This window comes from Hippoglossus stenolepis, chromosome 9 (genome assembly GCF_022539355.2).
Source record: "Hippoglossus stenolepis isolate QCI-W04-F060 chromosome 9, HSTE1.2, whole genome shotgun sequence".
Lineage (NCBI taxonomy): Eukaryota > Metazoa > Chordata > Actinopteri > Pleuronectiformes > Pleuronectidae > Hippoglossus > Hippoglossus stenolepis.
Window position 1 is genome coordinate 2,401,078 of NC_061491.1, and position 26,485 is coordinate 2,427,562.

A 26,485-nucleotide genomic window follows, 5' to 3' on the forward strand; every position below is an offset into this window, starting at 1 on the left:
CACGCAGCCATCTGACCGTGTGTTGTCAGAGAAGCAGCAGCTCAGCATCTCAGCCACAAGTGGACCTCCTGAACCGCCCGGCGCTGCGACCTCAGTACGGCTCTCTGAAACATGAACAGGCCGCCGAGGCTGCTCCTGTAACCGACGCCAGCTCCAACGTCCCCCCGGTGGATTAAACCTGTCGCCTCCGTAACGCTGGATACTTTTCAAGGTAAGGCCAGTTTATTTGTATGTAATTGTTTCCATCTTGGATGAGGTGTGCCCACCCTGTCGCCGGGATGTTTTAAATGGTGTCTCCGCTGGACTTTAAAGGTGTCACAGTGTCCACCTGCGGTATCGCTTGTTTTAGGCCTCAAGCGATGCCTCGGTCCACAGTTGAGCTGTGAACCCGCCAAAACATTACCTCCACCCGGCGGCGCGTCGCCGAGGGAGCCGCAGCGGAGCTACGGAGAGAGAGAGAGAGAGAGAGAGAGCGCAGAGGTTCCCCTCCTGTGTGAAAGGTAAAACCGCCTTATCCTGCAGGTAAAGCTGCTTCCTCCGTGTGCAGTGTCTCCTCTGATACATGATATATATCTACTGTAAAGTGTTGTGCATTTACCACCAGTCTACACTCAGTTTCCATGTAGGTAGGTTATAAAGTTAGCCTGTTGATTAATAAAGTTCTCATTGTATGGTGGCGCGTGCAGGTGTGAGTGCAGCTCCGTGGGTCGCTAGCTAGCTGACGTCCCCCCTGTGATGAACAATAAGATCCTGAATGAACTGTGTGTGACTCGAGGGCGGTGTCTTGCTGTGGAACCGGCTTCTAGCACCTTGAGTTAGCTTTGTACTCTGTGTGAAGTGTAGAGGGGGTGGAACTCTGCTCTGAGTATGTTACACATTGCGCTTCTAATAATAATAATAATGTAATAACACCCAGCCATACATGCTCACATGCTTCCCCCTCTGGCTTATTTCTTGCTGGGTTAACAGCACCACACCTCCCACCCAGCTCTCCTCTCACCCACTGCCCTCTGTGTGTGTGTGTGTGTGTTGTGTGTGTGTGTGTGTGTGTGTGTGTGTGTGTGTGTGTGTGTGTGTGTGTGTGTGTGTGTGTGTGTGTGTGTGTGTGTGTGTCCTCCTCCAGGGCTCCTCTACAGAAATGCACCCACCACCTCGACAGGACTATGTATCCCTGAGCCTTGCTGGACAAGGAGGTGGAGGTTACAACAACAGTAAGCAGTGGAGGAGACAGTCCTGCTGGAGGGTAAGTGGGTCGCACCAAGCGGCTACTCATCAGGCAGGAATGTCCGTCTCTCTCCTCTCGTGTTCACAGGGCTCTGGTGTCCTCCACCCTGCTCTAAACAGGACACCACCGCTGTGTCCCACTTCCCCCGCAGCTGGTTTAGGCTGCTGATGCTCCCCAGTATATGTGTGGAAAAGCTACTGTGGTTGAATGTCTAGGATGAAATACTCCGACTTAAATTGTGTATCTTCTCTGAGATCCTTAGTGAAGTGAGGGGTAATGTTAAGCTGTAGATAACCAAACAACTGGTGGTCAACTTAAATTGTCCAGCAGGTGCTACGTTGTGTCCTCACGTCATAATTCCAAAGTTGGGCTTGTTGTATTTTATGACTTTTTCTAATTATAAATGTAGTATGTTTTGAAAAATTAGACTTGTATTCTATCTGTGACAGCAGGACAACGTGACCTCCCCAGAAGTCTTAATGCGGTACCATTTCCAGATAGTGCATTTGGCATTGCACTGTATGATTCTGAGCTTGTTGTGCACAAATATGAAGTAATTTAATAACAAAGTAAAGAGGTGGGATGATTGTGCTGTAACAGAGTAAGGAAAGCCCCAGGACTTCAATAGTGAAGTCCAAACTACAATGGCAGCACAGATATTTGACTCTTTAGAGTAGACATTTTACTGGAGCTCAACCAAAAGATTGCATAGTATAATTTACATGGTCGGTATGTTATATAATAAACCAGTCCCAGTGCAGATTATCCCTTTTCAGACCTGTTTTAACATTCATCTTGAGAGAACTGATCACAAGTCGACAGCTCTTCACACCTGCCATTAAAATGTGTCTCATGTTACCCCTCAGGTCTCACTTCCTTTCAAATGCAAATACACACAGGCATCATTGGTTTTCACAAAACCAGATGTTGTTTTTAGCCAGTCTGAGTTTACAGGTGACCATTGTCGACTGTGTGTGTGTGTCAGTGTGAGGAGGAGAGATGAGGAGAGATGAGGAGAGATGAGAGGAGAGGGAGAGAGCGGAGACGGGAGGGGCTGAGTGAATCAATGTGCAGGCAGTGTTATGAAATAAGAAGATTTAAGTCAGTTTATTTATAGACCACAACCCTAACCCCACTGCTTTACACAGACAGGAAATTATATCATTTGATTGATGGTAACAAATCAATCACCACAGCACAACCGCTCTACATTTGCTGTTCTGTTCAAAAACATTTTAGCAGCACAAGACCACAACATGAATTGAGTTTGAGGGATGAGACCTGTCAGTCATGTTGCTAAATGTTGCTTGTTTGGTCAAGAGGTATATTCTGCAGGCGCTGGGTTGAAACTGACGTTATTCTCCATCTTCCTCTTTCTGTGTGCCTGCAGAAATGGAAGCAGCTGTCCAGGCTGCAGCGGAGCCTCATCCTCTTCATCCTTGTCCTTATGTTTATCTGTGGGATGGCCACCTATCCTACCGTCACTGAACACCTCAGAGGTAAGGCTCTTCATACATTAAACATTTCCCATGGTATATTTATGTCTGAGCTACTGGCATGCTATCAATGCCAACAGAATAATGTGTTTAATGCTGACAAGAATGCATACGTTTACACAACTGTGCGTACAACCGGGCAATATTTTCTTCACGCTTGAAGTGAGAAGAAGTAGAACTTGATTAACTCAGTAGATGTTAATGGACTCACTAGGAATTGGTAGGTGAAGAATTGTATTCAGAGATTGTGCTGATGACAGCTCTGGACTGGATAAAGTCTTTGGCCCTCTTCAGATCTGTTATTAAAATCTGTCCTAAGAGACCTGATCACAAGTGGACAGTGTTAAGTACGTGTGTTTACACATGGCATTAATATGCGTCCTGAATGTGTCTCCTGTGACCATGTGACTGGATCTCAGGTCCCTGCTCTCTATACAAATAATCACAACCATCGTGTGTTGATGGAAACCAAATGATGTCATTTGTACCTAGTTTGATTTTACAGATGTGTCGGATGACAATCTTTGTGTGTGTGTGTGTGTCTGTGTGTCGGCACGAGCTAGAGAGAAAGGGAGCAAGCAGAGTCAGGAGGCGCTGAATGAATGAATGAATGTGTGCAGCTATAAAGAAAGATTTGACCAATCTACGAAAACTATCAGTCATTATTTGGTGATCAGTGTTGATATTGTGGCTGTAGCTACAGACAAATACATGTATGGGCACGAGAGGCTTAAAATATGTTTAAACTGGGGCGGGGTATAACTCACCTGGTAGAGCTGCTGCCCCAACCCACAGAGGCCCAGGTTCAATTCCGACCCAGGGCCATTTATGCATGTCCCAATAAACCTGGCACTGACCTCTTGTGATCAGATCACTCAGGGCGGATGTTAGTACCAGGTCTGAATGGGGTCTTTGAGTCTTCAAACCTTAATACTCAAAAATCAAAAGGCTCCTCTCAGAGACTGTCTGAGGGTGGGAAAATGAAGCCAACTTACCCCCATGAATCAGGAGCATGCAATAAACAGCAATCAAAGAGCTTCCACATTTTCTTGTCTTGGAAGTCAAGACAAGATCTGGAAGACTAAGAAAACCTTCGGATAAAGTTGCATGTCTACTGTGTTGAAAGTCGAAGCTCAACCTCCATGAGACTGCAAAGTAGCTGCAGAGAGGTTTCGCTGGCTAAGTACTATGGCCAAACTCTTGCACATGCCACATTTACAGTTATTTTTCTATTGTGTCGACTAGTTTTAGAGCAGTCAGTGTGAAGCTGGAGTGTGACCTTTGATGATGATGCAGCAGAATGAACATGTTACTTCCTTCCTCCGCCTGCTCCACCCGGCTGCTCCACAACTCGCCTGAATAGAAGATTTGTTGCTGTTGTGAAAGTGTTTGTGCAGAACCTCCCACTGTGTAGTGCATGTGTGAAAAGCAAACAGCAGATAAAGTGCTGACCCAATTCGATGGACTTTACCCACAGGTCATGTCTGAAAACAACTTTAAACATGCTAACAGGAAGGGCAGTTCACTCACTGTGTAAAATAAATGGAGGAATCTCTGTCAAGGGACAGAGATTCCTCCATTTATAGTTTGATGATGAAATAAGTAACAGTGCAATATTATTGGAGGGTTGTTTTTTAACGTCTCTGCAGCAGACGTTGTATTTACCTATTGAGTAATAAAACCTTTTTGTATGTGTGTTGAGGCCTTCCAGATGCGGAGCACGACATTGACAGTAACAGCGTCCTGAGGCCTGCCATCCCTCATGTGCTGCCTGAGCCTGTCAAACAGGGCCGCCCACCACTGCCAGAACAACCTTCCCAGGTTTGTAATTCTCTGCTTCTGTTCTCTGAAGGCTGTCACGAGGTTACTTCAAATTTTAGAAGCGTGAAAGATTTTGGTTTGATCTGTGACTCCTTGATGGCTGCTCCGTCAGTTTGTGAATGATGTTTGATAGAAAAATCACTTTGTATAGAAGTGCTGTGTGAATGTGTGTAAAAGGGTGAATGTAACTGATGGTGTGAAATGCTTTGAGTTGTCAATAAGACTGGAAAAGCATTATATCACATGAAGTGACGTTTTAAATGGTTAAACACTTTTTTTTAATCATGTCATTATTTGCTGCAGAGGAAATTATCCAATAAGAGAGGACCACCCGTCCTCCAGAATCGCCTTCAGAGGAAAGGAAACACTTCAGATACAGTGGTGGTGGACAAGGCGGCTGACAGCAAGAAAGAAGGGGAGGAGGAGCCAATTATCAGGTGACACTGGCAATGTGATCACAACCAAAGTTCTCTGCATGTAGTTTATGTGGCTAATTTCTCACTCCACCGGTGACTTTCAGCTGGCGTGGAGCAGTGATCGACACTGAACAGGTCACAGAGGGCACCAAGGATGGGGAAAAGGAGGATTCACCTACCAACCAAGAAGCCATAATATCCAAAGAGTCAGGTATCTGTTGTTTTATATACCTCAATTATTCATGAATTCACATGTATAATTATTTAAATAAAAGCCGATGTATCACAGTTTCTTAGAGGCTTTGAGTCTGACCATATACTTCTAACATCCACTTCAGCATTTACCAGTCTTTTGTTTCCTTGTTGGTCTTTAGACTGAGATGGGATCATAAACTGGCATCCTGTGTGTTTTGTGTTTTCTAGAAACTAGCCGGCTGGAGACGGTGCGGGAATCTTTCAGACATGCATGGAAGGGCTATAAAGATTTTGCCTGGGGCCATGATGAGCTTAGGCCCATCTCCAAGTCCTACGGCGAGTGGTTTGGCCTTGGTTTGACGCTTATTGATGCCCTGGATACCATGTGGATCCTGGGGCTTAAAGAAGGTAGGCCATATCTTCAAACACTAAACATAGAATCAAATACTTGCCTCCTGAATGCTTGAAAGGTTGATCTAAAGAGGGGAAAGCTCACAGAGGATGGTCGCAAAGCTTGTTGTCAAAATATATCAAATCGTCTGTAGAACAACCACTGGAGCACATTTAGTAATTTAGTCAGGACTGTGACAAGAATGAGAAGAAAAAGACACAACATTTTTTCATAATGGCATTAGCTTTATTGCAATCTTAAACCAGTTGCATTTGCATGTGTTGGTAAATCTTCTGTGCTTATTATTATTCTTGGCACGAATGGTTTGTTACAGAATTTGAAGAAGCAAGGACGTGGGTGGCCACAGAGCTGACCTTCAACAAGAATGTGGATGTCAACCTGTTTGAGAGCACCATTCGCATCTTGGGAGGTCTGCTGAGCACCTACCATCTAACTGGAGACACCCTGTTCTTAGACAAAGCTGTGAGTACAACACACATGCTCTCATTTAACAACATTTATAGCCACATGAAGAAGAAAGGACGTAAGCAGGTATTAAACACATTGAAGAAGACAGAAAGCATCACCTTCTCCATTGCATTTAATCTGCCAATAAGTTTGCAGACAGAGCTTTCCCTCTTTACCTAATTGAGACCTAAGGTGCAGAATTAAAAACACACTCTAACACAGGAACAGTCAAACCCACTCACCTTCCAGATTTAACCTGGCGACATTTATAGCTCGGTCATGTTTATTCCTATATACATAAAAACCTGTGGCCCAGTTTTGGATTTTACCATGTTAAAAATTGGCAGTGAGGGGAAAATCTGCTGTTTTGTCTGGTTCCTTTTAGTGTTTGATATACACAACAATTACTTCGTTGTTTCATTACAAATTCTAGAGCTTAGTATCCACAGGGTTGGACTCAACCCCCCAGATCACACACCCATCCAAACAAACACACTGATAACTGAGAGTGGAAATGGAAACAAGACCATTTAGTAATTCATGCAACTGGCTTCTCACTCCAAAACAATTGTTTTTACAACCCTCTGTTCTTCCTCTACAGAAAGACATCGGCTCCAGGCTGATGCCTGCCTTCAACACCCCGTCCAAGATCCCCTACTCTGATGTGAACATCGGGAAAGGTACAGCCCACCCCCCTCGCTGGACCTCAGACAGCACAGTGGCTGAGGTTACAAGCATCCAGCTGGAGTTCAGAGAGCTCAGCCGCCTCACCCAGGATCCCCAGTACGAGGTGACGTTTTTCGATTGTCACTTTGGCTCAGTTCTTTTTTTTGCCCTAACATTGTGGCATTTTATAAATAACAGTGACAGAAAAGTACTCCCAATCTGCAGGTGTTGTTTTGTAACTCTTATGCAGTATGAACTCAAGTATTTTTTTCAGCCCTGAATTAAGGTGAACACAAAACTGAGAATGATCATTTACAGCTAGAGGTAAAATCACAACGAACTAAGTCTGGCTAAGAGTTTAAGTTGGGCAGAAATGGACAGATAGCAGTGGATTTCAAATGCTAGTTGCCTGTCATCTATAATTTTGGCCACAGGAACAGTCAAACCCACTGACTTTCCAGATTTAACCTGGCGGCAACGACATTTATAGCTCAGTCATGTTTATTCCTATATACATAAAAACCTGTGGCCCAGTTTTAGATTTTACCATGTTAAAAATTGTCATTGAGGGGAAAACAATTCCTTAGTTGCTTCATTACAAATTCTAGAGCTTAGTATCCACAGGGTTGGACTCAACCCCCCAGATCACACACCCATCCAAACAAACCCACTGATAAGTGAGAGAGGAAATGGACACAAGACCATGTAGTAATTCATGCAACTGGCTTCTCATCCCAAAACAATTGTTTTTACAACCCACTGCCAGTAATAATCTTTTTCTGTTGTCAGCCATTCTTAACTTAGCTGGAACCCTTTCCAGAAATATCGTAAGGATTGGACAATGTTTGCAAGCTGATGTAAATTATGGAATTATTGATTCTTGTCTGTACGATTTAACACTAATTTGTAAACTGCACTGGTTATCAAGGATGTATCAAACCTACTTGGTAGTGTTGAGTGTAGACAATATTTAATACAGCAGTGCAGCATGAAGATGAAGGTGTGATGAATTATTATCTTTTCACGTTAGATAGTTTGTTAAACATATCAGCAGGCTACTGTGGGTTCAACATCCCGAATTTCTTCTCTGCAATTTACAATTTTTTTAACTGTCAATTTACTTTGAGTCATTGAATGAATATTACAAAAATACCCACAGCTCTCCTTGTTTGACCTCTGACTTTGATTTTCCAGGCTGCGGTGGCCGAGGTTATGAATCAGGTCCACAAGCTGGACGGCAAGCTGGACGGTCTCGTTCCCATGTTCATCAACACAAACAATGGACAGTTCACCCATCAAGGCATCTACACACTTGGAGCCAGAGCAGACAGCTACTATGAATACCTCCTGAAGCAGTGGATCCAGGGAGGCAAGAAGGACAACCAGTGAGTTGAGCCACAAGAACCTACTGTTTACTCACATGACCAGACCTGATACTAGGAAACACTCAGAAACTAAAGGATCATACTGGTTCTTTTGCAAAGTCAGCTCTGTAAATTCTGTGCAAGAAACTGCTAGAAACTAGGTATCTGTCCTGTCTTTGGATAAATATTTAGTGAGTCTTACTCTGTAATGACTACTGAGGACTCATGCGTCAGAAAAATCAACAACTCGCAGAGACACGAGACAAGATTCCCAGAGCTGTGCTCATGCCACTCCTGTCTTGTCTTGTCTTGGCCGTGCGAGCTTAGGATCATTCTCCTGTTGGAAGGTGAACCTCAGCACTCTGAACCAGGATTTCATGAAACATATCTCTGAACTTAAAGGGATAGTTCACTAAAAGATTTTACCGGGTTTCCTCCAAACATGATGCTTAAGGCTACATTGGCATTGCTATGTTTTTGTTTGAAATTGCATCAACTCTACAGATACACACCAAAACACAGTTTTCAAAAGAACATGTAGTAGTATGGATGTAGCCCAACAGTGAGGCCAGACAGCTCATCTTGGCATACTGACACACAGTTAGTGATACAGCAGAAACTTTACTAGAAAAGTTACGTGTCAGCTCAGTATCAACAGAGTGCTTCCTTTGATCTTTCATGATAAATTTCACTGTGGGAAGCTTCACTCTTGTGGTGAATTAAGTTTTATTCCTATTTATGACATTTCCATCCCCAATGTTAGCATGTAAATCTCCAAGTGTCAAATGTCTTCACTCTACCAGCTTTTCACCCTGTTTATCACTCTGTTTGGTGTGTGTGTTGTGTGTGTGTGTGTGTGTGTGTGTGTGTGTGTGTGCGTGTGTGTGTAGGCTCTTGGAGGACTATCTGCAAGCTATCGAAGGTATTAAGAAGAACATGTTGCAGAAGTCTTCTCCTAATGGCCTTACTTTTGTAGGAGAGGTCTCACACGGACAGTTCAGCACTAAAATGGTCAGTAATATTCATAACCATCTCCTGTTGCTCTCAATTCTGTTGAACTTAGCAAAGTACAGTGTTTGTAATTGGATTTCAGTGAAATCACCACTAATATCAGAATATAAAAAATCAACCAGTAAGCTGTAGACTTTGTATTATAATCAGATATCACTAATCAGATAATGAATGTATTAACTGATCATTCATATCAGTATGGAGGACTCAACTGTATTTGTCTGTTAATTCAGGACCATCTAGTGTGTTTCCTGCCAGGCACTCTGGCCCTTGGTGCTCACAACGGCCTGCCTGCTGATCATATGGATCTGGCTAAAGAGCTGATGGAGACCTGCTACCAGATGTACGCGCAGATGGAGACGGGCCTCAGTCCAGAGATTGTCCACTTCAATATGCATCAGGGCAGCATCCGAGACATTGATGTGAAAGTAGGTCGAGATATTTTTGAATGCCTGGTGGGACAGACGTGTTTGTCTGAGAGTGTAACAGAAAACACTGGGCAGAAGAAATACAGGAAATCAGCAAAAATGGGACTAAAGTCTCAGTCTCGGATGTGACTCACAATTTATTGTTTGTGTCTCTTTTGTATTGTCTGTTCTAGCTTGCTGATAGACACAACCTCCTGCGACCAGAGACCGTGGAGAGTCTCTTCTACCTTTACAGGTTTACCAAGGACCTCAAGTACCAGCAGTGGGGCTGGGAGATTCTTAAAAACTTTAACAAGTACACTAAGGTAGGTAAAATGTCTGGATTTGGAGTCAGTGTGTGAGGTGGGCGTTTATATGCAGGTCTGTTGTTCAGTGCACAGTTATGTGAGATTATTAACTCATTTCCAAGTCAGGGCAGACACTAGGGAGCCATGCACAGCTCCACTAAGTCCACCTATAGTGCACTAATTTGGGGTCTTTTCATACATGTTTGGATCGTGAAAGGTTATTTTTTTGACAGTTTTTGGCAACTCTGTCAGTAATTTACTGCTCCTCTCTTTGTCCTTATCATTCGCACTCTGCGCTACGTGAACCGCGTCAAACCAAACTGAGCGCCCCGAAATTGTATCGGTCGTTATTAGATGATCAGTGTTGATATTGTGGCGACAAACAAATCAACTTTTAAACTGTAGCGAGTCAGAGACGTCAGCTGAGAGAGAAAGGTGGAGAGACACACACACACACAATGGCGGATGGAACACAATTTATAGGCAGTTTAAGCCTTCCTTTGTGATACGTATATGTATCGCGCACGTTGATATCGCGACGACGATAATTTTTTTAGATATCGTGCATCTCTAAAAGATATAGAAGAGATGGCGTCCTGAGCAGAGAATGAAGTCACACTCCCTCTGTGTGTGTGTGTTGTGGTCTTCTTCCTGGTCTCCACTCATTTACGAAGTGAGATGATTCGAGCTCTGATCAACAGTGATGTTGATAAACATTACACTCGTGTGGACTTTGCTAGTTTTCACCCCGTCACGTCTATCGGAGACACTGTACCAACACAGATCTAATCACTGCATCAACATGCCGCCCCTGCTATCAGTGTCTTACACTTCTATGTTTATTTATCCTGCTTAACTGCTCACAACAGTCCTGGTCCTGTGTTACATTATTTAAGCAGCTAGTTATAAGCCTTCTTACAAAAGGTGTAATGTGTAAACTTCTGTAAAATGTCTTCTCCTTTCTTGAAGAGAACTGTGACTATATGCTTGTGTATCTTACTGGTTGGTAAATACTACATTTTTTGACCTTAGTAATAATTGTGGATAGGTTTAAAAAATAGATATCTTAAAGAATGAGTTGTGAATGTGTGTGTTCCAGGTTTCCTCTGGTGGCTATACCTCCATCAATAATGTGCGCGACCCAGACTACCCGAGTCCTCAAGACAAGATGGAGAGCTTCTTCCTCGGAGAGACCCTGAAATATCTGTACCTGCTCTTCTCAGATGACCCCGACCTCATCAGCTTAGACCAGTATGTCTTCAACACTGAAGCTCATCCTCTGCCTATTTGGCCTTCCACTGCGTGACCCACACAGAGAAGAACTCAAATGACTGGTATAAACACAACAAATTATCTCAGGGTTGGTCAAACACCAAGATGATAGCTACATCCCTTCTGTCTCAGTGAGTGACCTCTGCCAAAACCACCCTGAACACAGATGGAAAAAGCCTCTTTTCTAATTGGATCTATTGTTTGCTATGTGCTAACAGTCTTGGTGAAATAACAGGAGCCTGGTCCAGTGTGTAGCTTATTTATAAAAAAAAATCTTTAGGATTTCTGTTAGTGACAGAGTGTTTTCTGTAGGAGAGGAGGAAGGTTTCTGTTCTCTCTCTCTCAGATAACGTCAGCACTGGTCGTGAGTGTGACTTGAACTGAAGCCTTCTTGTTATGGGGGAAGGTGGAGTGTCAGGTTGGACTGATACAGATGTTTGAATTGATATTTTCCGATTGTCAAGAATGTTCAATTTCTAACAAAAATCACCATTTTTATTCCAGAGAAAATCCTCCAACACGTTCATGTCTTAATTTGTAGCCCTGCATTGTATTATTACAATGGAGATGTTTCTGAAACAGAATGTAATCCATTGTGACACAAAGCCAGTGTCTGGTGGTCTTACCTCAGTGCGAGGTGTGAAAGCAGCTAAAAGGTTCCCTGACAGCAGCCGCCAGCTGTGGGAACTGAAACCAACCGCTGCCTGCTGCACCGAGAACCTGACTGCTCTGCCCACATGTTTGCACATGGGTGCCAGCCTTGCAGGGATCTGAGGAACAAGCTAATTCCTCATCACACTGTATATAGTCTTCAAGTGCTCTGGCTAGAACGATTCTTCCTGAACAGGGCAGAGCGTGCCAACAGGCTGTTAACACATTTATACCTGCATTAAAATGTGATTATCATCAGATTGTCCAAATCACCTCCAGAGGTCAAGGACGTATTGGGATTGAACATTGAACACAAGTATAATCAAACCAGTGAAGTAGCAGCTACACAGCTAGCAGCCATTAGCCAGTAAACACAGGAAGCAGTCCTCACATTACTCAAGGCACCTGTGGATGGAGAGAAGACGAGATCGAAAAGCAAGACAACACAATTACGGCTTCACTGATGGCTGCCATCTTCTTCTTCTTCTTCTCCTCTTTCTGGTTTTTTCATGGATCTGTTCATACAAGAGGATTGTGAGCTGAACAGAGCGATCAGACACCCATCAATACAAGCTGAAAATCAGGTTAAAATCATACCTACATATAATCGTGATACAAGACACATTTTAATGCCAGGTGTAAAAGGAGTCTGTGTGTCTGCTGTTCCGTGCTGCATTCATGTCATACAGGATATGGTGGGATTTTACAGCACAAAAATCCCACTCACTAACCTCAGGTCAAGAAGACGTTGCTTGGAAAGTGCTAATTGATTAATGGATTACTCGGACCAGTCATGGGCAGCTACAAACGTTTACTGTAGGGTTATGGGCATATGATTTAGTAAAATATCCGTTTGTCATTTGGAAACAGCATGTATGAAACGTCAAAGTATTCATGACTCTGTTCAAAAGTAGATATACAAACCAAAATGAGTTTTTATCCCCCGGCCACCCAAAATGTGTCTTCATGACCTATACAAAAACCATGTAGCAGCTTTTCCTCCCACATGACATGAATGCAGCATTCTTCTCTGCATGGGACACAGACAAACGTATTCCAGCTGTTGCCAGGCAGCAGATCTACTTCTGAACTGTGAAGCTTTTGTTTTATGAGCGTAGTCGTGGGTTCTGAGCATTGATTTGTTTATTTCTTTGTGGGTTTTTTTAATGTGTCTCGAGCAGTTGCTCTTCTCGCTGAATGTTCCATTTCATTCTTTTGTCATTTTCCTCTGTAAGGCTTTAGTATTTGTGTTTCTGACCCGTTAGATTTTAAATATAAATTTAGCATAATATATTGATTTCTAGTGTATATTTAAAGTTGTAATTGCAGCTATCTAAATACAGTGAGCTGGGATTGTGAGTGTTTTGTTCAGTTTTTGTTGTAGTGGCCACAGCAGTTTGCAGTCCTTCCTACCAATTCCACTAGTTTACATCATAGCTCCACTTGTAGTTGTTACTTTTAAAAACTTTGAATTGAGACCAAACTCATTTTGTTTATTCTGTTATTTTCCTCACGTGTGCCTTTAATGTTGCTTCAGACAACATTCAAAAGACCAACTGTTAGCTGTCTGTGAACGTGCATTTCTATTCATCCCAGCTATTTTTTACTTGTTGCTGACTTACAACAGTGTGTGGTCATTGCGATTGGGGATCATTTTTACAGTAGGATTGAGGATTGATATTTTTCCCTGAAATCAATCATTAGGTTTACATGATGCTGATCTCTCCCAGTGTGTATTTAAACCCTATTGACAAGGGCTCTGCGTGATCCCTCCCTGGATGTGTTTCAGCATAAAACCTGAGCCAAAGACATGCTGGAGATATCGTCACCCCCGGCGTTTGGTTTTGTTCTTATCGATGAAAAGCCATTTTCTCCAAAGCCACATCTTTCAGGAAAAACTAACAAAGGAGATATTTTCAGTGCTTTTGATAACAGTGTCACTGGTGTGGCTTTTGAAGACTGATGCCACTATTTTTAGACTAAAGTCACTGACGACTGATATATTATATCTATATTAGTTGTGGCCACCAAACAGACTGCTTTTAACAGCAGGCTACACACGCCACAGCTGTACAGTTGTTAGACTTGTCAAGTATTCATCAGTTTCTCATTATTAGATCATTTACAGTGGTATCACCACAAAGCACATTAAAGTGTATTTTACCAGAGTGGGAAGATTAAAAGCTAATTTAAAGCATCATATAAAGTACAAGAACAGGACAGCTCTGAGGCAGGTTTTACAAGAGTTGTTGGTACAGTTGGAGTTAGGAGGCCCAAATACTCACTGTGTGCACATACACTCAATGTTTTGTCATATGTATAAACAATCTCTGGTTATAGAGTGAGGTCGATATGATTGGTAAATACTCTCATAGACAAACACGATGAATGTGTAATTGCAGAAATTGTCTGAGTTACACATGTTGCAGACCCACATGTTCACATTATGTCAGACTTACTGTAAATAGAAGCCCGTGGACCTAACTGTATTCGTCACAGACACTTTCTGCCCCAGTTTACCTGCAGGCTTGAAAGACGACTACACGTTTGTAGGTTCGGTCATCACAGAGCGACTGCTACTTTTATTCATTTCACAACAGAGGTTCTAGTTTGTCTTTTTTATATACAGTCTATGAGTTTATCCAAAATAGCCAAAACATGACTAAATACATATCTGCTGGCAGAGGTTCGAAGATGCTCCACGCTGACTACACCCGTTTTCATTGTTTGAAAAGTAGCAATTGGAATCCATTTATTCCAAGACCTCCTCACGGTCACTGTCCCCTGAGTGTTGTGTGTCCTCTGTCTGTCTGAAGTGTGACCTCTGCCAATGCTGTGAGATGGGATCTTACATAGAAATGTGGAAAACGTGGAAGAGCTTTGTTCTGACGGAGGGGCGGCAGTATTGGTTGTTTTTCTTCCATTTCAAACCTTACACAATGTATTGTTGATGTCACTTGGTGTAAAATAAAAGCTGGATCTGCATTAATTCTGTGCAAAAAAAATGAAAATTAAAAAGATTTTATTGAACAGAAACATTTGTGTTGATCATTGACTGGTGAAACAAAGCAGGTCTGCAGTGATGCTGCTACATGTGCTTCAAACATGTAGTTTTTTAATTTTAAACATTAGAAACACAGCGAGAGCAGCTCCCTGTCATTTCACTGAGATAAACTGAACACATCACAAAGAGCATGCTGGGATAACTGGCTTTGAGAGATGAGCAGGTAGAGTTCAGGTAAATGAGGTGATCTGTGACGAGCAGAAAACTGCTAACCATTAACACCCAACAGACAGCGCGCCAGTCACATGCAATTCCTGCACCGATCTACAGAAGGAGCAATACTGTATTTGACTGGATCGTCCCAGCAAAGGCTGACTAAGGGAGATGGTTTCTGGTTCCCTCGCTGGGTTTTGTGTGTTTCTTCACGTCAGAGACTGATGATTGTACTTGTTCAAGTACAATCATCAGTGTGTTTCGACAAGCACTAAAGGGTTAACATTGAGCTGAGATAATGCAAAGACATTTCATTAAGTAATCAAATAAGTTTTAACTTGCTAATCACATAGACCCTGGTTCTCTCAGCCCTCCATGATTGTGATGTGAATATCTTGAGGTCCTGGACTGCTGGTCAGATACAAACAGGCTGTTTGAACACGTCAGCCAAGCTGCAGCCTTGTAACGCTGCTGCCTGTGTAGAGTAGTGACGAGGTGCAAATCTCACCCCTGTCCATGCATGGTCTGAAATTAGCTCCGCAGTGAGCAGCTCCTCTGAGATGACACAGTTCACTGGCATCCCACTCAATCAAACCCATTCATCACACACACTGACATTAGGTTCACTCACTTTCTGTTCAGTTCTACAGTGAACACACTTCTATATTCTACACCCACGTTCCAGAGAGACATGAGGTTTGTTCAGCATAATAATTAAAACCAATAACTAACATCCACTTTGTTGGAGTGTGAAATACTGCATCAGGACATAAAGAAATGGAAAGGATTTACAAGGCACTGGATCATTTACAGGATATTATCCTATGTGTTATTACACATTATCAATAATTCATTCTTTAATATCCAGTATATTGTGACAGAGAGACTGAGCTTTAAAGTGACTTCTTTAAACTTCTCCTCTCCATCTTCACCCACTGTGCGATGATGTCTGCTTCTGTTTTCCTGGCAGTGATCACTGACACTGGATCAGCATCGTGGGATCCTCTGCAAGAAACAACAGAGAAATGTCCTATTAGATTTTGTCTTGTGAGTTTAACTTAAAAGTGACTGTCCAGGGGCCAGCAGCCGGCTGTACCTCAGGTCCAGGTGATGGGCTCCCTCAGGGATGTTGACAGCGATCAGCGATGAGCTCAAGGACTTGCGCACCTGAACAGCAGAGAGCGGGTTAACTCAACCGACTGACAACAGTAGCTTCACAGCTCACTGAAGTCTACTGACTTGGTTTGATCCCTTACCCCTCCGTTTGCCCACGGGTCCAGGTCTCCATTGGAGAAGATGATGTTGCTGGCTGTGGAGAGGTCTGAGCACAACAGCAAAGTTCATGAGAATCATAGAGACAAATATGGAAACAAGTTTCATTCCTGTTTTAAAAATACGACTCATGTCAAAACATCTGGAAAAACACATGAATCACTGCTGATCAGATCATAAAGGAGAAATATATATGTTGCTTTTTAAGTTTTTCCTTGACCTCTGTGCTTGTCATATGACATCACATTGGTATAACGCAGTCCTACACGGTCGTCATTTCCTACATGTGCTGGAAGCGTTGACAAATCACAAGAGAGTGGGGAGGGCTTTATCTGGAGGGCGGGGCCTTAAAGAGACAGGAGCTGAAGGTGTTTCAGACAGAGGCTGAAAAGAGGAGCTGCAACAATGGACTGGTTAAGGTGGCGTGTTTTCTGGACATTAGAGCAAGTCAACATATTTAATTACCAGAGTTTCCGATTAATGATGTAGACTGTGACAAAAGATGTTTTACACTAATTTGTATGTGCAGGGCTATTGGCCGTGTGCTCACTCATTCTGACACGCTACCACATGCTTGTGCTATGGTTCATAACATTTTTACCGTCCATGCAGACCTCATAGTTTATCTATCACTCTTTCTCTCTGTGTACCTGTCACTAAGAATCTATCCGCCGTAGATTGAATTAATTCGGTGGGAAATGCAGAATAATTCTACTTAAATATGAACCTGAATATGAATGTCTCCTTTAAGACCTTTAGAGATTGTCTAGAACTACTATATGACCCCAAACTGTTCTAAAGGGCAGAATCGTCCAGTTTCACTGCTCTCCTCCAGAGAAACTGTTTGACAAATATATATAAAACTTTTAACATATTCTTCAAATTACATTTAGTCGTTTGTCATTATTAACAAAAAAGTCCATGAATGTGAAGTTATTCATGTCAGGGGAATTCTCCACTGCGTCACTAAAATGTTCTCTATGAATAAATATGGGTTTGAAGCTTCCCCATCACACAGGTGTAAATATATACTAGAAAATGGTTGGTTCCAAACTGGAAGTGATATCGCTAGACCTGCTAGTGCATAAACATACTGAACACAGAGATACTTCAGTCTGCTCAGTATGATCAAACTCCAGTTCTTCATACAGTCCAAGCACAGAACTAGTTCATTTCTGGATCACAGGTCAAGATGCTGCGATATACAATCAGGACAAACTGTGGTGTGTCTAATATTAGGAATCAGCTCACCATCACCCCAGAACTGGGTTTTGAACCAGTCTGGTCGTGGAACCACAGCCCAGCGTTTGGAGCAGTAAATCTCACGGTCTCTGTCAGTGAAGGGCATGGGAGGAAACATGTCCGTCACATTGTTGCTCTCAAAGCACAGATTGACCTCTGTGCACGCCTGCAACCACCACAGAAGCACGGTTAGTCATTGTTAAGATGAAGCACAGTACATGGATGAGAGATTTCTTTGGTCAACCTCCAATGGCTCCAAATGGCCGCCAGAAACAAATTCAAGTCACTGATCAGGAAAAATGTACAGTATGTCTGACGCTGTTTTCAGACATGAACTCTGGAAAATGTAATGATAATTTGGCTCGGACATTTTCCAGAGTTTGCCTTTCACATATGAAGAGCGCAGAAGGAGATTGTCCGGGTCAGACATGTTCACAACAACAGGAAAATCTGCTCAGTATTTAGGCGAGTGGTAGCACCTGGCTAGAACATGCAGGACAGGACGTATGAACTCCACCGCAGAGAGCACAGGGTTTTTGTTTTGATTTTCCAGACATTTAACTGCAGGGCTGGCATAAAAAGTTCCAGAGCAACTGACTTGGAAATTAGTGTTCTAAATAAATGTATATAAATGTACATAATAAGCACATGTAAAGTTGTATTAAAGGTACACTTGCATATTAATACTGGTATAAAGCGCGGGGGGGGGATATACTATACCACCCTTAACTTTCATACATCCATCCACAACACTTAAATCAAGCGGATTTTTAATACAGCCTTAGCTGAAACCAACCTGAAATGATAATTTACAGTACAAATATGATATGTTGTGCAGTGTCAGTGGATGTGGAGTTACCTGGTAGTCCCAGGCCAAGCTGTTGAAGCCCAGTCCACACCCAGTGGGATCAGCACACTCCAGATACAGACTGTACAGGTCGAAACATGTCAGCACCCCAGTAGAATTATACACAATCCCTGCAGGATGATAACATGGAGGATATTTCAGTGTCTGGTTGAGGGAGGTCGACATGATGTAGATACAAAGCAAAATAAAAGCACACCCCCATTCACTTATATTATGAGATCGTTTCTTCATAGGGACATTTTCTTCTGGACAAAATCCCATCAAGTGCTTGAAGAACTCAGTAGTGAGACGGACACACACACACACACACACACACACACACACACACACACACACACACACACACACACACACACACACACACACACACACACACACACACACACACACACACACACACACACACACACACACACACACACCAAAAACTTAGTAACACAGGATGCTGTACATGCTAATGATTGTATCCACAAAGAATAAAAGCATTTGCTGGTAAGTGTAGTTGAAAGTTATGGAATATGAAGCTGACCACTGCCCTCTAGTGGTTCCTGACATGAAATATATCCAATAAGCAACTGGAGATGTAATACTTTAAATCTCTACTTGCTCAAGCTCATTCACCAGAATCTAAAATAAACACGGTCCTGTGGGACAGTATGATTTCAGCTCCCTACCACCCATCACTTTGTGATCGTGACCATTGTGTAGGAGCGATCTCCTCAGGTGATGCACACACGCTTCTAAGCTGCTTTAAATAAGACAGGGTTCATTTCTTTTACCTGCAGTGTTCCTGAGGTTAGCAAGTAGGTCAGATCCACTCAGCATGGTTTCACAAGCCACCTGAAAATCAAAGGCACATCACACACGTCACTGTTAGAACTGATGCGGAACATGTCTAAACAGATTTATGTCACATCTGCTCATTTTGGCTCATTTTCTCCTTCATCTTAAAATAACTATTTTATCAGATCTCAATCAATTAATCAAATTGTATTTGTATAGCACATATTCACAAATCCTAATTTTTCTCAAAGGGCTTAACAAGGTGCGACATCCTCTGCCCTTAAAACTCAACAAGAGTAAGGAAAAACTACCAAAAAACACCCTATTAACAGGGGAATATCCCTAAAGCAGCTAACCCTAATTATAATATATTTCTATCCTTTTTTGTTTTATTATCAATCTTCTTTTTTGTGTGTACTCTGCAGAACTGATGTCATTCAAGTATTACTTCGACATTTGCTCTTTTGGAACAGTTTTGTTTTTACATCCATACACTGTATTTCTCTTTTATTTATGTATTTCTCACTATGTGCTGCAGCTACAGGGACACATTTTGCTACACTGTATAATACCACCAATCCTGGATGGTAATGTTAATCAATAAGCATACACTACTAGAAAAACAGCTATTCATACGTAACCTGAGCCATAAAAATCTTCGTAATTGGCTTTTCTATCACTGCGACTTTAAAGTATCTTAAATAATACTGACACCTCTTGGTACTTATTGATATATACTAATATACATCTAGATGATTTACCGGGTGACCTCTAGCGCCTGGGCCACACTGGATGCGTGGGTAAAGCATGACAGCTGCGTCTCGTGTGAGTTTTTTACATGAGGAGAGTGTCTGCTGTGTGTCTGCTGTGTGTGTCTGCTGTGTGTCTGCTGTGTGTGTCTGCCGGGTGTGTCTGCCGGGTGTGTCTGCTGTGTGTGTCTGCTGTGTGTGTCTGCTGTGTGAAGTTTCTGGTATAACTACTGTATTTTCTTGAATAGAAGCAGGCATCTGTACTCAGCTAAGTGCCAGGTCTCTACAGAATGAAGCCAAGCATCTTCCGGTCCTGCAAACATTTCACAATAAAAACCTTTTTCTAAACAAATGAATGGATTCAGTCAACAGAACTGCTGGAGTGCTTTTACTTTGAAAGACATTTTGCTGTGTGCTGCATGCGGAGAAGACAAGCGAGACCTAGACTCTCTAGAAGAGCAGCCTGAGCCCCTCACTTCATGCATCCAGTGAAGCACAGTGTAAGTGATAGAACTGCAACTGTGCAGCCACACTGGAGGCTCACAGCTGCACTCCATTAGCTGCTGTTCCGCAGCTGCTTTTCGGTTTGCATATTGTGCAGCTTGAGATGAAATGATATGATACATTTCTCACGAAAGGATAGCATTTTAAATGACAGAATTTTGGTTTAAAAGAAATGGAAAGTACCTTGACAGGGTTGGCGGGCATGTTGCCCATGAAGTGAGTGCTGTAGGGGTAGTCCAGCATGGCCATCAGAGTGAAGGCGTTCCTCAGCAGGCCGTACAGCTGGTGGATGTCCTGAGCAGATGACGGAGGTTTGCACAGAGTAAACTTTGCCTGGATGCCTTTGTAATCTGCATTTTAGAAAGACAAACACTTTCATCTATTTGTGCAGGAGAAGAAACAATTTAATGTCTTGCAATATATGTATAAGCAATTGTACCTCTGTTATAAAACATCTCTATATATGTACTGTGTGTACATTTACATTTAAATGGGAGCATGTACACTTATATATATAAAATGCATATGTTGCCAGCCAGGATTATTTGTATACCTATTTTATTGTTTGTTGCCATTTCATTTGCCATTTTATATACTGTATGTATTGTGCAGCATAGACAGCACAATACTAGCCGACATTTCTTATTTGTCACTGCATAGGCTGAAGGTCATCCTCTCACACAGACTCACCTTGACGCTCAGCTAATTCCTTCAGCTGATGGAAAGCTCCTCTCACAGCATCGCTGCATTCAGGGGCAACCCTCTCAAAGTCCTTGGAAAGAGAAGCAAAAGTTGTTGTCAAACCTGCACGTGTGTGTGTGTGTGTGAATGCATGCATTATTTGTTGTAGTGTACTGATTTAATAAAGTTAAGTGTTGGAGAAATGACATTTGGCCCAAATTTTGATGTTGTAGAAGCTTTTTAGGTTAGGTTTAATAAAGCTAAGTGCACTTGTCTACTTAAAGAACAAAGTGAGCAGTAACAGAAAGAGCGTCCATGCACTTACTGCTGTAACATCTTGAAAAAACTGCCGGGAATCTCCCAGCCCAGCAGTGGACAGTATGGGGGCGCTGGCAGCCAGAGCTCCGGCCACAACATTTGGATACTTGAGTCTCATATAAACTGACAGCATTCCACCGTAACTGCAGAGACGAGGAGAGCCAGGGTGAGAGGACACAGCCCGAGATGAGACATCATCATAAGACATCAGTCATGTCTGGCCTAAGACAGACTAAGGAGTATCTGGGTTAGTGTCACTTTTCCGAACAGGTATCAGTTATGTGAAACCGAAGGGAAACTTCAGAGGAGTGAAAACATGAGAAGTAAAGGACCTTCTCAATGATAAAATATATTGTGTTTCAGATTCAGACTGCTTGTTGAAGATGACAGCTTGGCTCAGAAAATTATGATCGGAACTTTTTATTGTTGTATTTTATTATCTTAATGACTAAATGATTAATTGAGGAAATGTGTTTGCTGTTTATTTTTAATGTTCACTGGTCTGTCTTGTTTATGTGTATGTGCTACTTTTATGTGTTTTATTGTTGACATGTGTGGGATTATGGTTTGAACAGTTAATAGAAAACCTTATGAATGAGAAAGTGAAATGTAAAATCAACATACAGTTGAAAAAACACCTCTATAACAGGGTAGGACTTATTGCAGGGCTGTTGGACTGGATTGAACTGGTTTAATAAAAAAATCCAACAAATCTAAATAACCAAACGGCCCAAAAACTGATCGAGAAACTGAAGAAGTCCGTTGGTTCAGTGGAGTTAGCTTGAGTCAGTGAACCACATGGACAGCATAAAGCAGCTTACCACAATGTTTCCTTTTGGTTCATGTGTAAAACTTTAAATTAGAACACTGCCCACTAAAATCAGCTCTAATACTCTTAAGAAGGGATTAATTTTGCAAAAAGAACAACCAGCTTTGGACTAATGAGTTTTTTTAAGAACTTTTGACAAACTGCACAAGTCACTCAATGTACGACACTAAGTTTATGGTTGGTTGGGTGCATCCTACCTGCCACCAAACACGATGACAGGACAGTCTGTGGCCCCCAGCTGCTGCTTCAGTCCAGTGATCATGACACTGTAGTCGGCGAGGGCCTGCTCCACGGTCAGCAGGCCGACCTGCGGGATGTTGAAAGAGTCTTTGCCGAACGGCAGGGATCTGCCATAGTACCTCTGTAGGAGGCAGAGGGGGACGAAGAGGGTCAAATAACTATGAAAAACACATTGTGGGTCATACTGTTGCATGGTGTGACATGGTCCTTCATCCAAACACACAGACACAGACACACAGACACACACACACACACACACACACACACACACACACACACACACACACACACACACACACACACACACACACACACACACACACACACACACACACTGTGCATTTAATAAAACTGCGCTGATTTTGTCTCAAACCCCTTTGGATGTACCGTCATTGTCACTGAGGTACTAAATTCCCCAATATAGTATTTCTTCTGATATCAAATTTCTTTCCTGCCTTGAGTGGTCATCAAGACTAGAAAAGCGCTATATATAAATAGAAAACCATTTACCATTTACCCGCCCCCTGTGAGTCATGTGTCCTAAGGTGTGGATCGCAGTGAAACTCCCTGGGGATGGAAGTCAGGACCGCGTTGCATGTGGCTGATAGGTAGTGTCTTAAACCTCCTCCTCTGTTCACAGATGGCTTCCTCCACTCCTCTTTCAAACCATCTGTCTCCCCTGGCCAAAATGTGGACATCGTTGTCTTCAAATGAATGTCCCTTGTCCTTTAGATGTGGGTGGACTGACCTGAGGAGCTGGCTCTCCTGTGCTGTGCCATGCGTTTATGAAGGGGTTGTTTAGTTTCCCCAATGTACAGGTCCGTGCATTCCTCACTACATTCAACTGCATATACTACGTTGCTCTGGGTGTTTTGTCTTTGGGATGAACCAGTTTCTGCCTCAGTGTGTTGGTAGGCTTGAAATGTACTGGGATGTGGTGTTTGTTGAAAGTCCTCCTGAGTTGTTCAGATACTCCAGCAACATAAGGGATTACAACGTTGGATGAGAGGTGAAACGTCTTCAAGAAACTCCAGTCGACCTGTTTTTAGCACTTGGATATTAAAATATATTGTTTCAGGACGTTTTGAGGCCCCAGTTTCACTTTAAATGATTGCAGGGAGATTCCCTCAGAGCCACAGCATGACTCCTTCCCTTTTATGGTTTCACAAGCAGATCAGATTTTGTACTGGTTGACTTGTTTTACCGTTCAAGCAGCTGATCATGTAAAACCAAACAGCCTCGTAGAATTTGGAGACATGTGGGAGAGTATGAGTCAAACTTGAATCACCCATCCATCCACCTTTTCCACACGATCTGCAATCACCATCTGTGTTTCCTTACGTGTTCGGCAAATATGACAAGTGCCCTCTGCTGAGCCGCCAATTCTGTGATGAATCCAGAGTTGAAGGCAAATTCCCAGATGTCTCCCTCGTTGCCTGTGTAGAAGAAAATAGGACCGTAGCCCTCCTGCCAGTACTTATCTAAAAGGAGAGAGAGAGAGAGAGAACAACCTATTGAGTCACTTGCTCTGTAGGTTTGTCATATTTGTAACAGAAACCTGGTCTGACCTGTGATCAGGTAACGCTGGCTGAATGTCCCATTCCCCATGCTGTTGAAGTTGAAGTGGTCCATAGTCTGAGTGAAATACTTCTCTGTGAACTGGGGCTCTGCCTGGACGCCGTCATGTTTCCTGGACTGAGAAAACAAATGAAATGTGCAACACATACTAATCTGGGTTAGTTTGTCTTGTCTCTGACTTCATATGCTCACAAGCACTTTACACAACAGGACTTTAAATGGAGACATTCTGGTTTTGATTTGAGTTCCTTTGAAATCCAGGGAACATGCTGTCAAACCAAAACCAATTCAAAAACAATTGCAGAAGTAATATCTTGTGTTTATCTTTGTGAGAGTCACTGACAGGATGTGATTGAAAGCATGAAGCTAATGTCAACTCTCCATTCTTCAACTCGGCGTACACCTCACACACTATTCAACACCGAATTGACGAATAAACCTTGTTGACAGTTACACGCAGTTGTATTGAGCCACAATGACGAGAAGGAACATCGCCACATTTGACTGTTTTCTCCACAGCAGAACTGAGCTTCCGGACAAAGAGCAGCGGACACGGACGCGTTACCTTTGGGTGAGTGTGAGGCAGCGACTCGGCGAACAACACGAACAACGCGAGCACGCTCACTGGGACGAGAGACACGATTTGATTCATTTTAGATTTCAAATCAAACTCACGAGGCTCCAACCTGCTCGAACTGTGGCAGTGCGCCTGCGCAGAGAGCAGCTGTCACATGACTTCTGTTATGATCCGTGCTGCGTTCACGTGCGACCCGTATCATCCGCCATTCTTCAAGTAAAGCGTTAAAACAGAAAACATTAGCATATGGCTGATGGATTAGTCAACAGGAACAAATATTTTGGATCAATTCGTTGGAGAAGAGAAATTCATAAATATGAAAACGTCTGCTCTTGAGGTAGCCCAGGTTGAATAGGTGCCAATGGAGCTGAAGCACCAACATATTTTTCTGCCAATGTTTTCCACAACAGCGGTAAAAACGAGAAATATAGTTTCATCAGATTGTAGTGACATACCTGTCTGTAAGTGTCTGTGACGTCACGCACCATGGTTCCAGAGCCTGTCTGTATGTGGGTGTTGGAACAACATGATCGACACCACAGTGACCAGTCAGTTGTATGAATGAACACATTTTGTACTCAACATACAAACTATAAAGTAAGACATGTGATACAATGATGACACGGTATACAAATAAAAACTATGTATTCATATTTATATTAGAAAATAATCGTCCAACACGTGAGGCCTGACAGCTCGGAGTTAGAGCAGCGCCCTGGTAGGTGGGACTGGAGGGCTCCCCACCTTTATAAGGGCCGGGGGACACTTACTGCCCCTTTGTCTGATGCCTGGTAGAGGGTGACTGCTGGGTTTGTGCATATCTCTGTGGCCCCATGCTTGAGAGGAGAAGATTCAGGGTTTGCCTCCCCTGTTTGAGCCACAGTGCAGGGTCAGCCATCTATTGTCGCTGTAAAGTGGGGCCCCAGATTGAGCAAGATCTAGTGCCAGATTGCTGTTTCTGCATTTGTTTTATACTCTTGGTCCGACATCTCATATATCAGAGTCCTGATGGACTGTTTGACCTTTAATAATCGTATTGATTGTTTCTTAAAATATGAACCAAATGAGTCTCACTCATTCCTTGTTTTAGGCAGCTGGACGACTTGATGTCGGACTCACAGCCCTTTACATGCAGTATGGAAGGCCTGAAGCGTGGTGGTCACTTGAACAGTGTGTTGTGGTTTCGTCCTTGCAGTGTGAGTTGCAGTGGTAGTGATCAGTGTGCTCACGTGGTGGTGCCTATTGGGGTTTGCGATAGAATCTCCCCGTGGTAAGCACGCTGCCTACAAGATAGTCCCGGCTATTTATGTTAAATCGTCTATATATTTTCTCCTTTCACTGGTCCTCCATTCCAGTCTTCCCATTAATAAATAAAGATTTAATTGTGAACTGAATGCATGTACCCGGCTCTTCTTGAACCCCCAAAACTTGATTGTGTCCATGCACACTGAGCTCCTTGGGGTCTAGTACGACCCATAGGCTGTTTTAAAATTTGTCAGTCTAAACACTGTATTGGGTCACAAAACAACATGTACAATTTCCCAGATACAATATTAAGTCGCCCAATAACAGTGCGAGTGCTGTATCGCATTAATAACTTTTGATCATTAATGTGAGACTCCAGCTGTAATTCACATATATACAAAGAAGAGAAAGTACTTGTAAAATGGTCAGACATTGTTTTACATTGTTGCAGCGGTGCTTTTACCTAAGGGGAAGATTCCTCAAAATATTTTCCTCCACATGAAGTCCTGCTGTGATCTGTATCTGAGGAGTTTCTGTGAAGGGTGGGGCCACACTGTGTAGTACTGCAACAACCTGTGAATCGGGTTAGTCAACCCCAATTATTTTTCCTTGTTTTTAAGCATTGCACACATGCCTGTCTTATCCATCTGGACTACTTCATGATGATTTCTGGAAAGCAAGCTCATTTCTT

The 26,485-nt window shown here is 42.7% G+C and overlaps 2 protein-coding genes across 5 annotated transcripts; one reads left to right on the forward strand and one right to left on the reverse strand.

Moving 5' to 3' along the window:
* Positions 1-14,727, forward strand: man1b1b (mannosidase, alpha, class 1B, member 1b). 3 transcript variants are annotated; one of them, XM_035165829.2, is made up of 15 exons: positions 1-211; positions 313-500; positions 1,124-1,243; positions 2,616-2,724; positions 4,424-4,542; positions 4,846-4,979; positions 5,063-5,169; positions 5,382-5,561; positions 5,879-6,027; positions 6,614-6,802; positions 7,873-8,063; positions 8,933-9,053; positions 9,287-9,481; positions 9,655-9,786; positions 10,868-14,727. In XM_035165829.2, exons 3-15 carry the CDS (start codon positions 1,139-1,141, stop codon positions 11,072-11,074), a joined length of 1,938 nt encoding a protein of 645 aa, XP_035021720.1. In that variant the 5' UTR covers positions 1-211; positions 313-500; positions 1,124-1,138; the 3' UTR covers positions 11,075-14,727. The 3 variants fall into 3 exon arrangements, with proteins under 3 accessions (XP_035021720.1, XP_035021719.1, XP_035021721.1); XM_035165828.2 differs by having other exon boundaries at positions 350-500; XM_035165830.2 differs by lacking the exon at positions 313-500.
* On the reverse strand, positions 14,697-24,679 carry dpp7 (dipeptidyl-peptidase 7). 2 transcript variants are annotated; one of them, XM_035165831.2, is made up of 13 exons: positions 24,538-24,679; positions 23,963-24,089; positions 23,736-23,875; positions 22,352-22,515; positions 21,333-21,468; positions 21,017-21,098; positions 20,510-20,676; positions 19,070-19,130; positions 18,282-18,400; positions 17,432-17,588; positions 16,165-16,229; positions 16,005-16,075; positions 14,697-15,913 (listed from the first exon to the last, which is right to left on the reverse strand). In XM_035165831.2, the coding sequence occupies exons 1-13, from the start codon at positions 24,622-24,624 to the stop codon at positions 15,802-15,804; spliced, it is 1,488 nt and encodes a 495-aa protein (XP_035021722.2). In that variant the 5' UTR covers positions 24,625-24,679; the 3' UTR covers positions 14,697-15,801. The 2 variants fall into 2 exon arrangements, with proteins under 2 accessions (XP_035021722.2, XP_035021724.1); XM_035165833.2 differs by lacking the exons at positions 23,736-23,875; positions 23,963-24,089; positions 24,538-24,679 and adding an exon at positions 22,905-23,705 and having other exon boundaries at positions 22,352-22,578.
* Positions 24,680-26,485: the final 1,806 nt, after the last annotated feature.

Coding starts and splice junctions, on each gene's coding strand:
- man1b1b (XM_035165829.2), top strand. CDS start 1,139: ATGCACCCACCACCTCGACAGGACTATGTATCCCTGAGCCTTGCTGGA. Junction 9,054..9,286: donor GACAGTTCAGCACTAAAATG/GTCAGTAATATT, acceptor CTGTTAATTCAG/GACCATCTAGTGTGTTTCCT. Junction 9,787..10,867: donor ACTTTAACAAGTACACTAAG/GTAGGTAAAATG, acceptor TGTGTGTTCCAG/GTTTCCTCTGGTGGCTATAC.
- dpp7 (XM_035165831.2), bottom strand. CDS start 24,624: ATGAATCAAATCGTGTCTCTCGTCCCAGTGAGCGTGCTCGCGTTGTTC. Junction 21,099..21,332: donor TTTTTCAAGATGTTACAGCA/GTAAGTGCATGG, acceptor TCTCTTTCCAAG/GACTTTGAGAGGGTTGCCCC. Junction 20,677..21,016: donor GGAATTAGCTGAGCGTCAAG/GTGAGTCTGTGT, acceptor TCTAAAATGCAG/ATTACAAAGGCATCCAGGCA.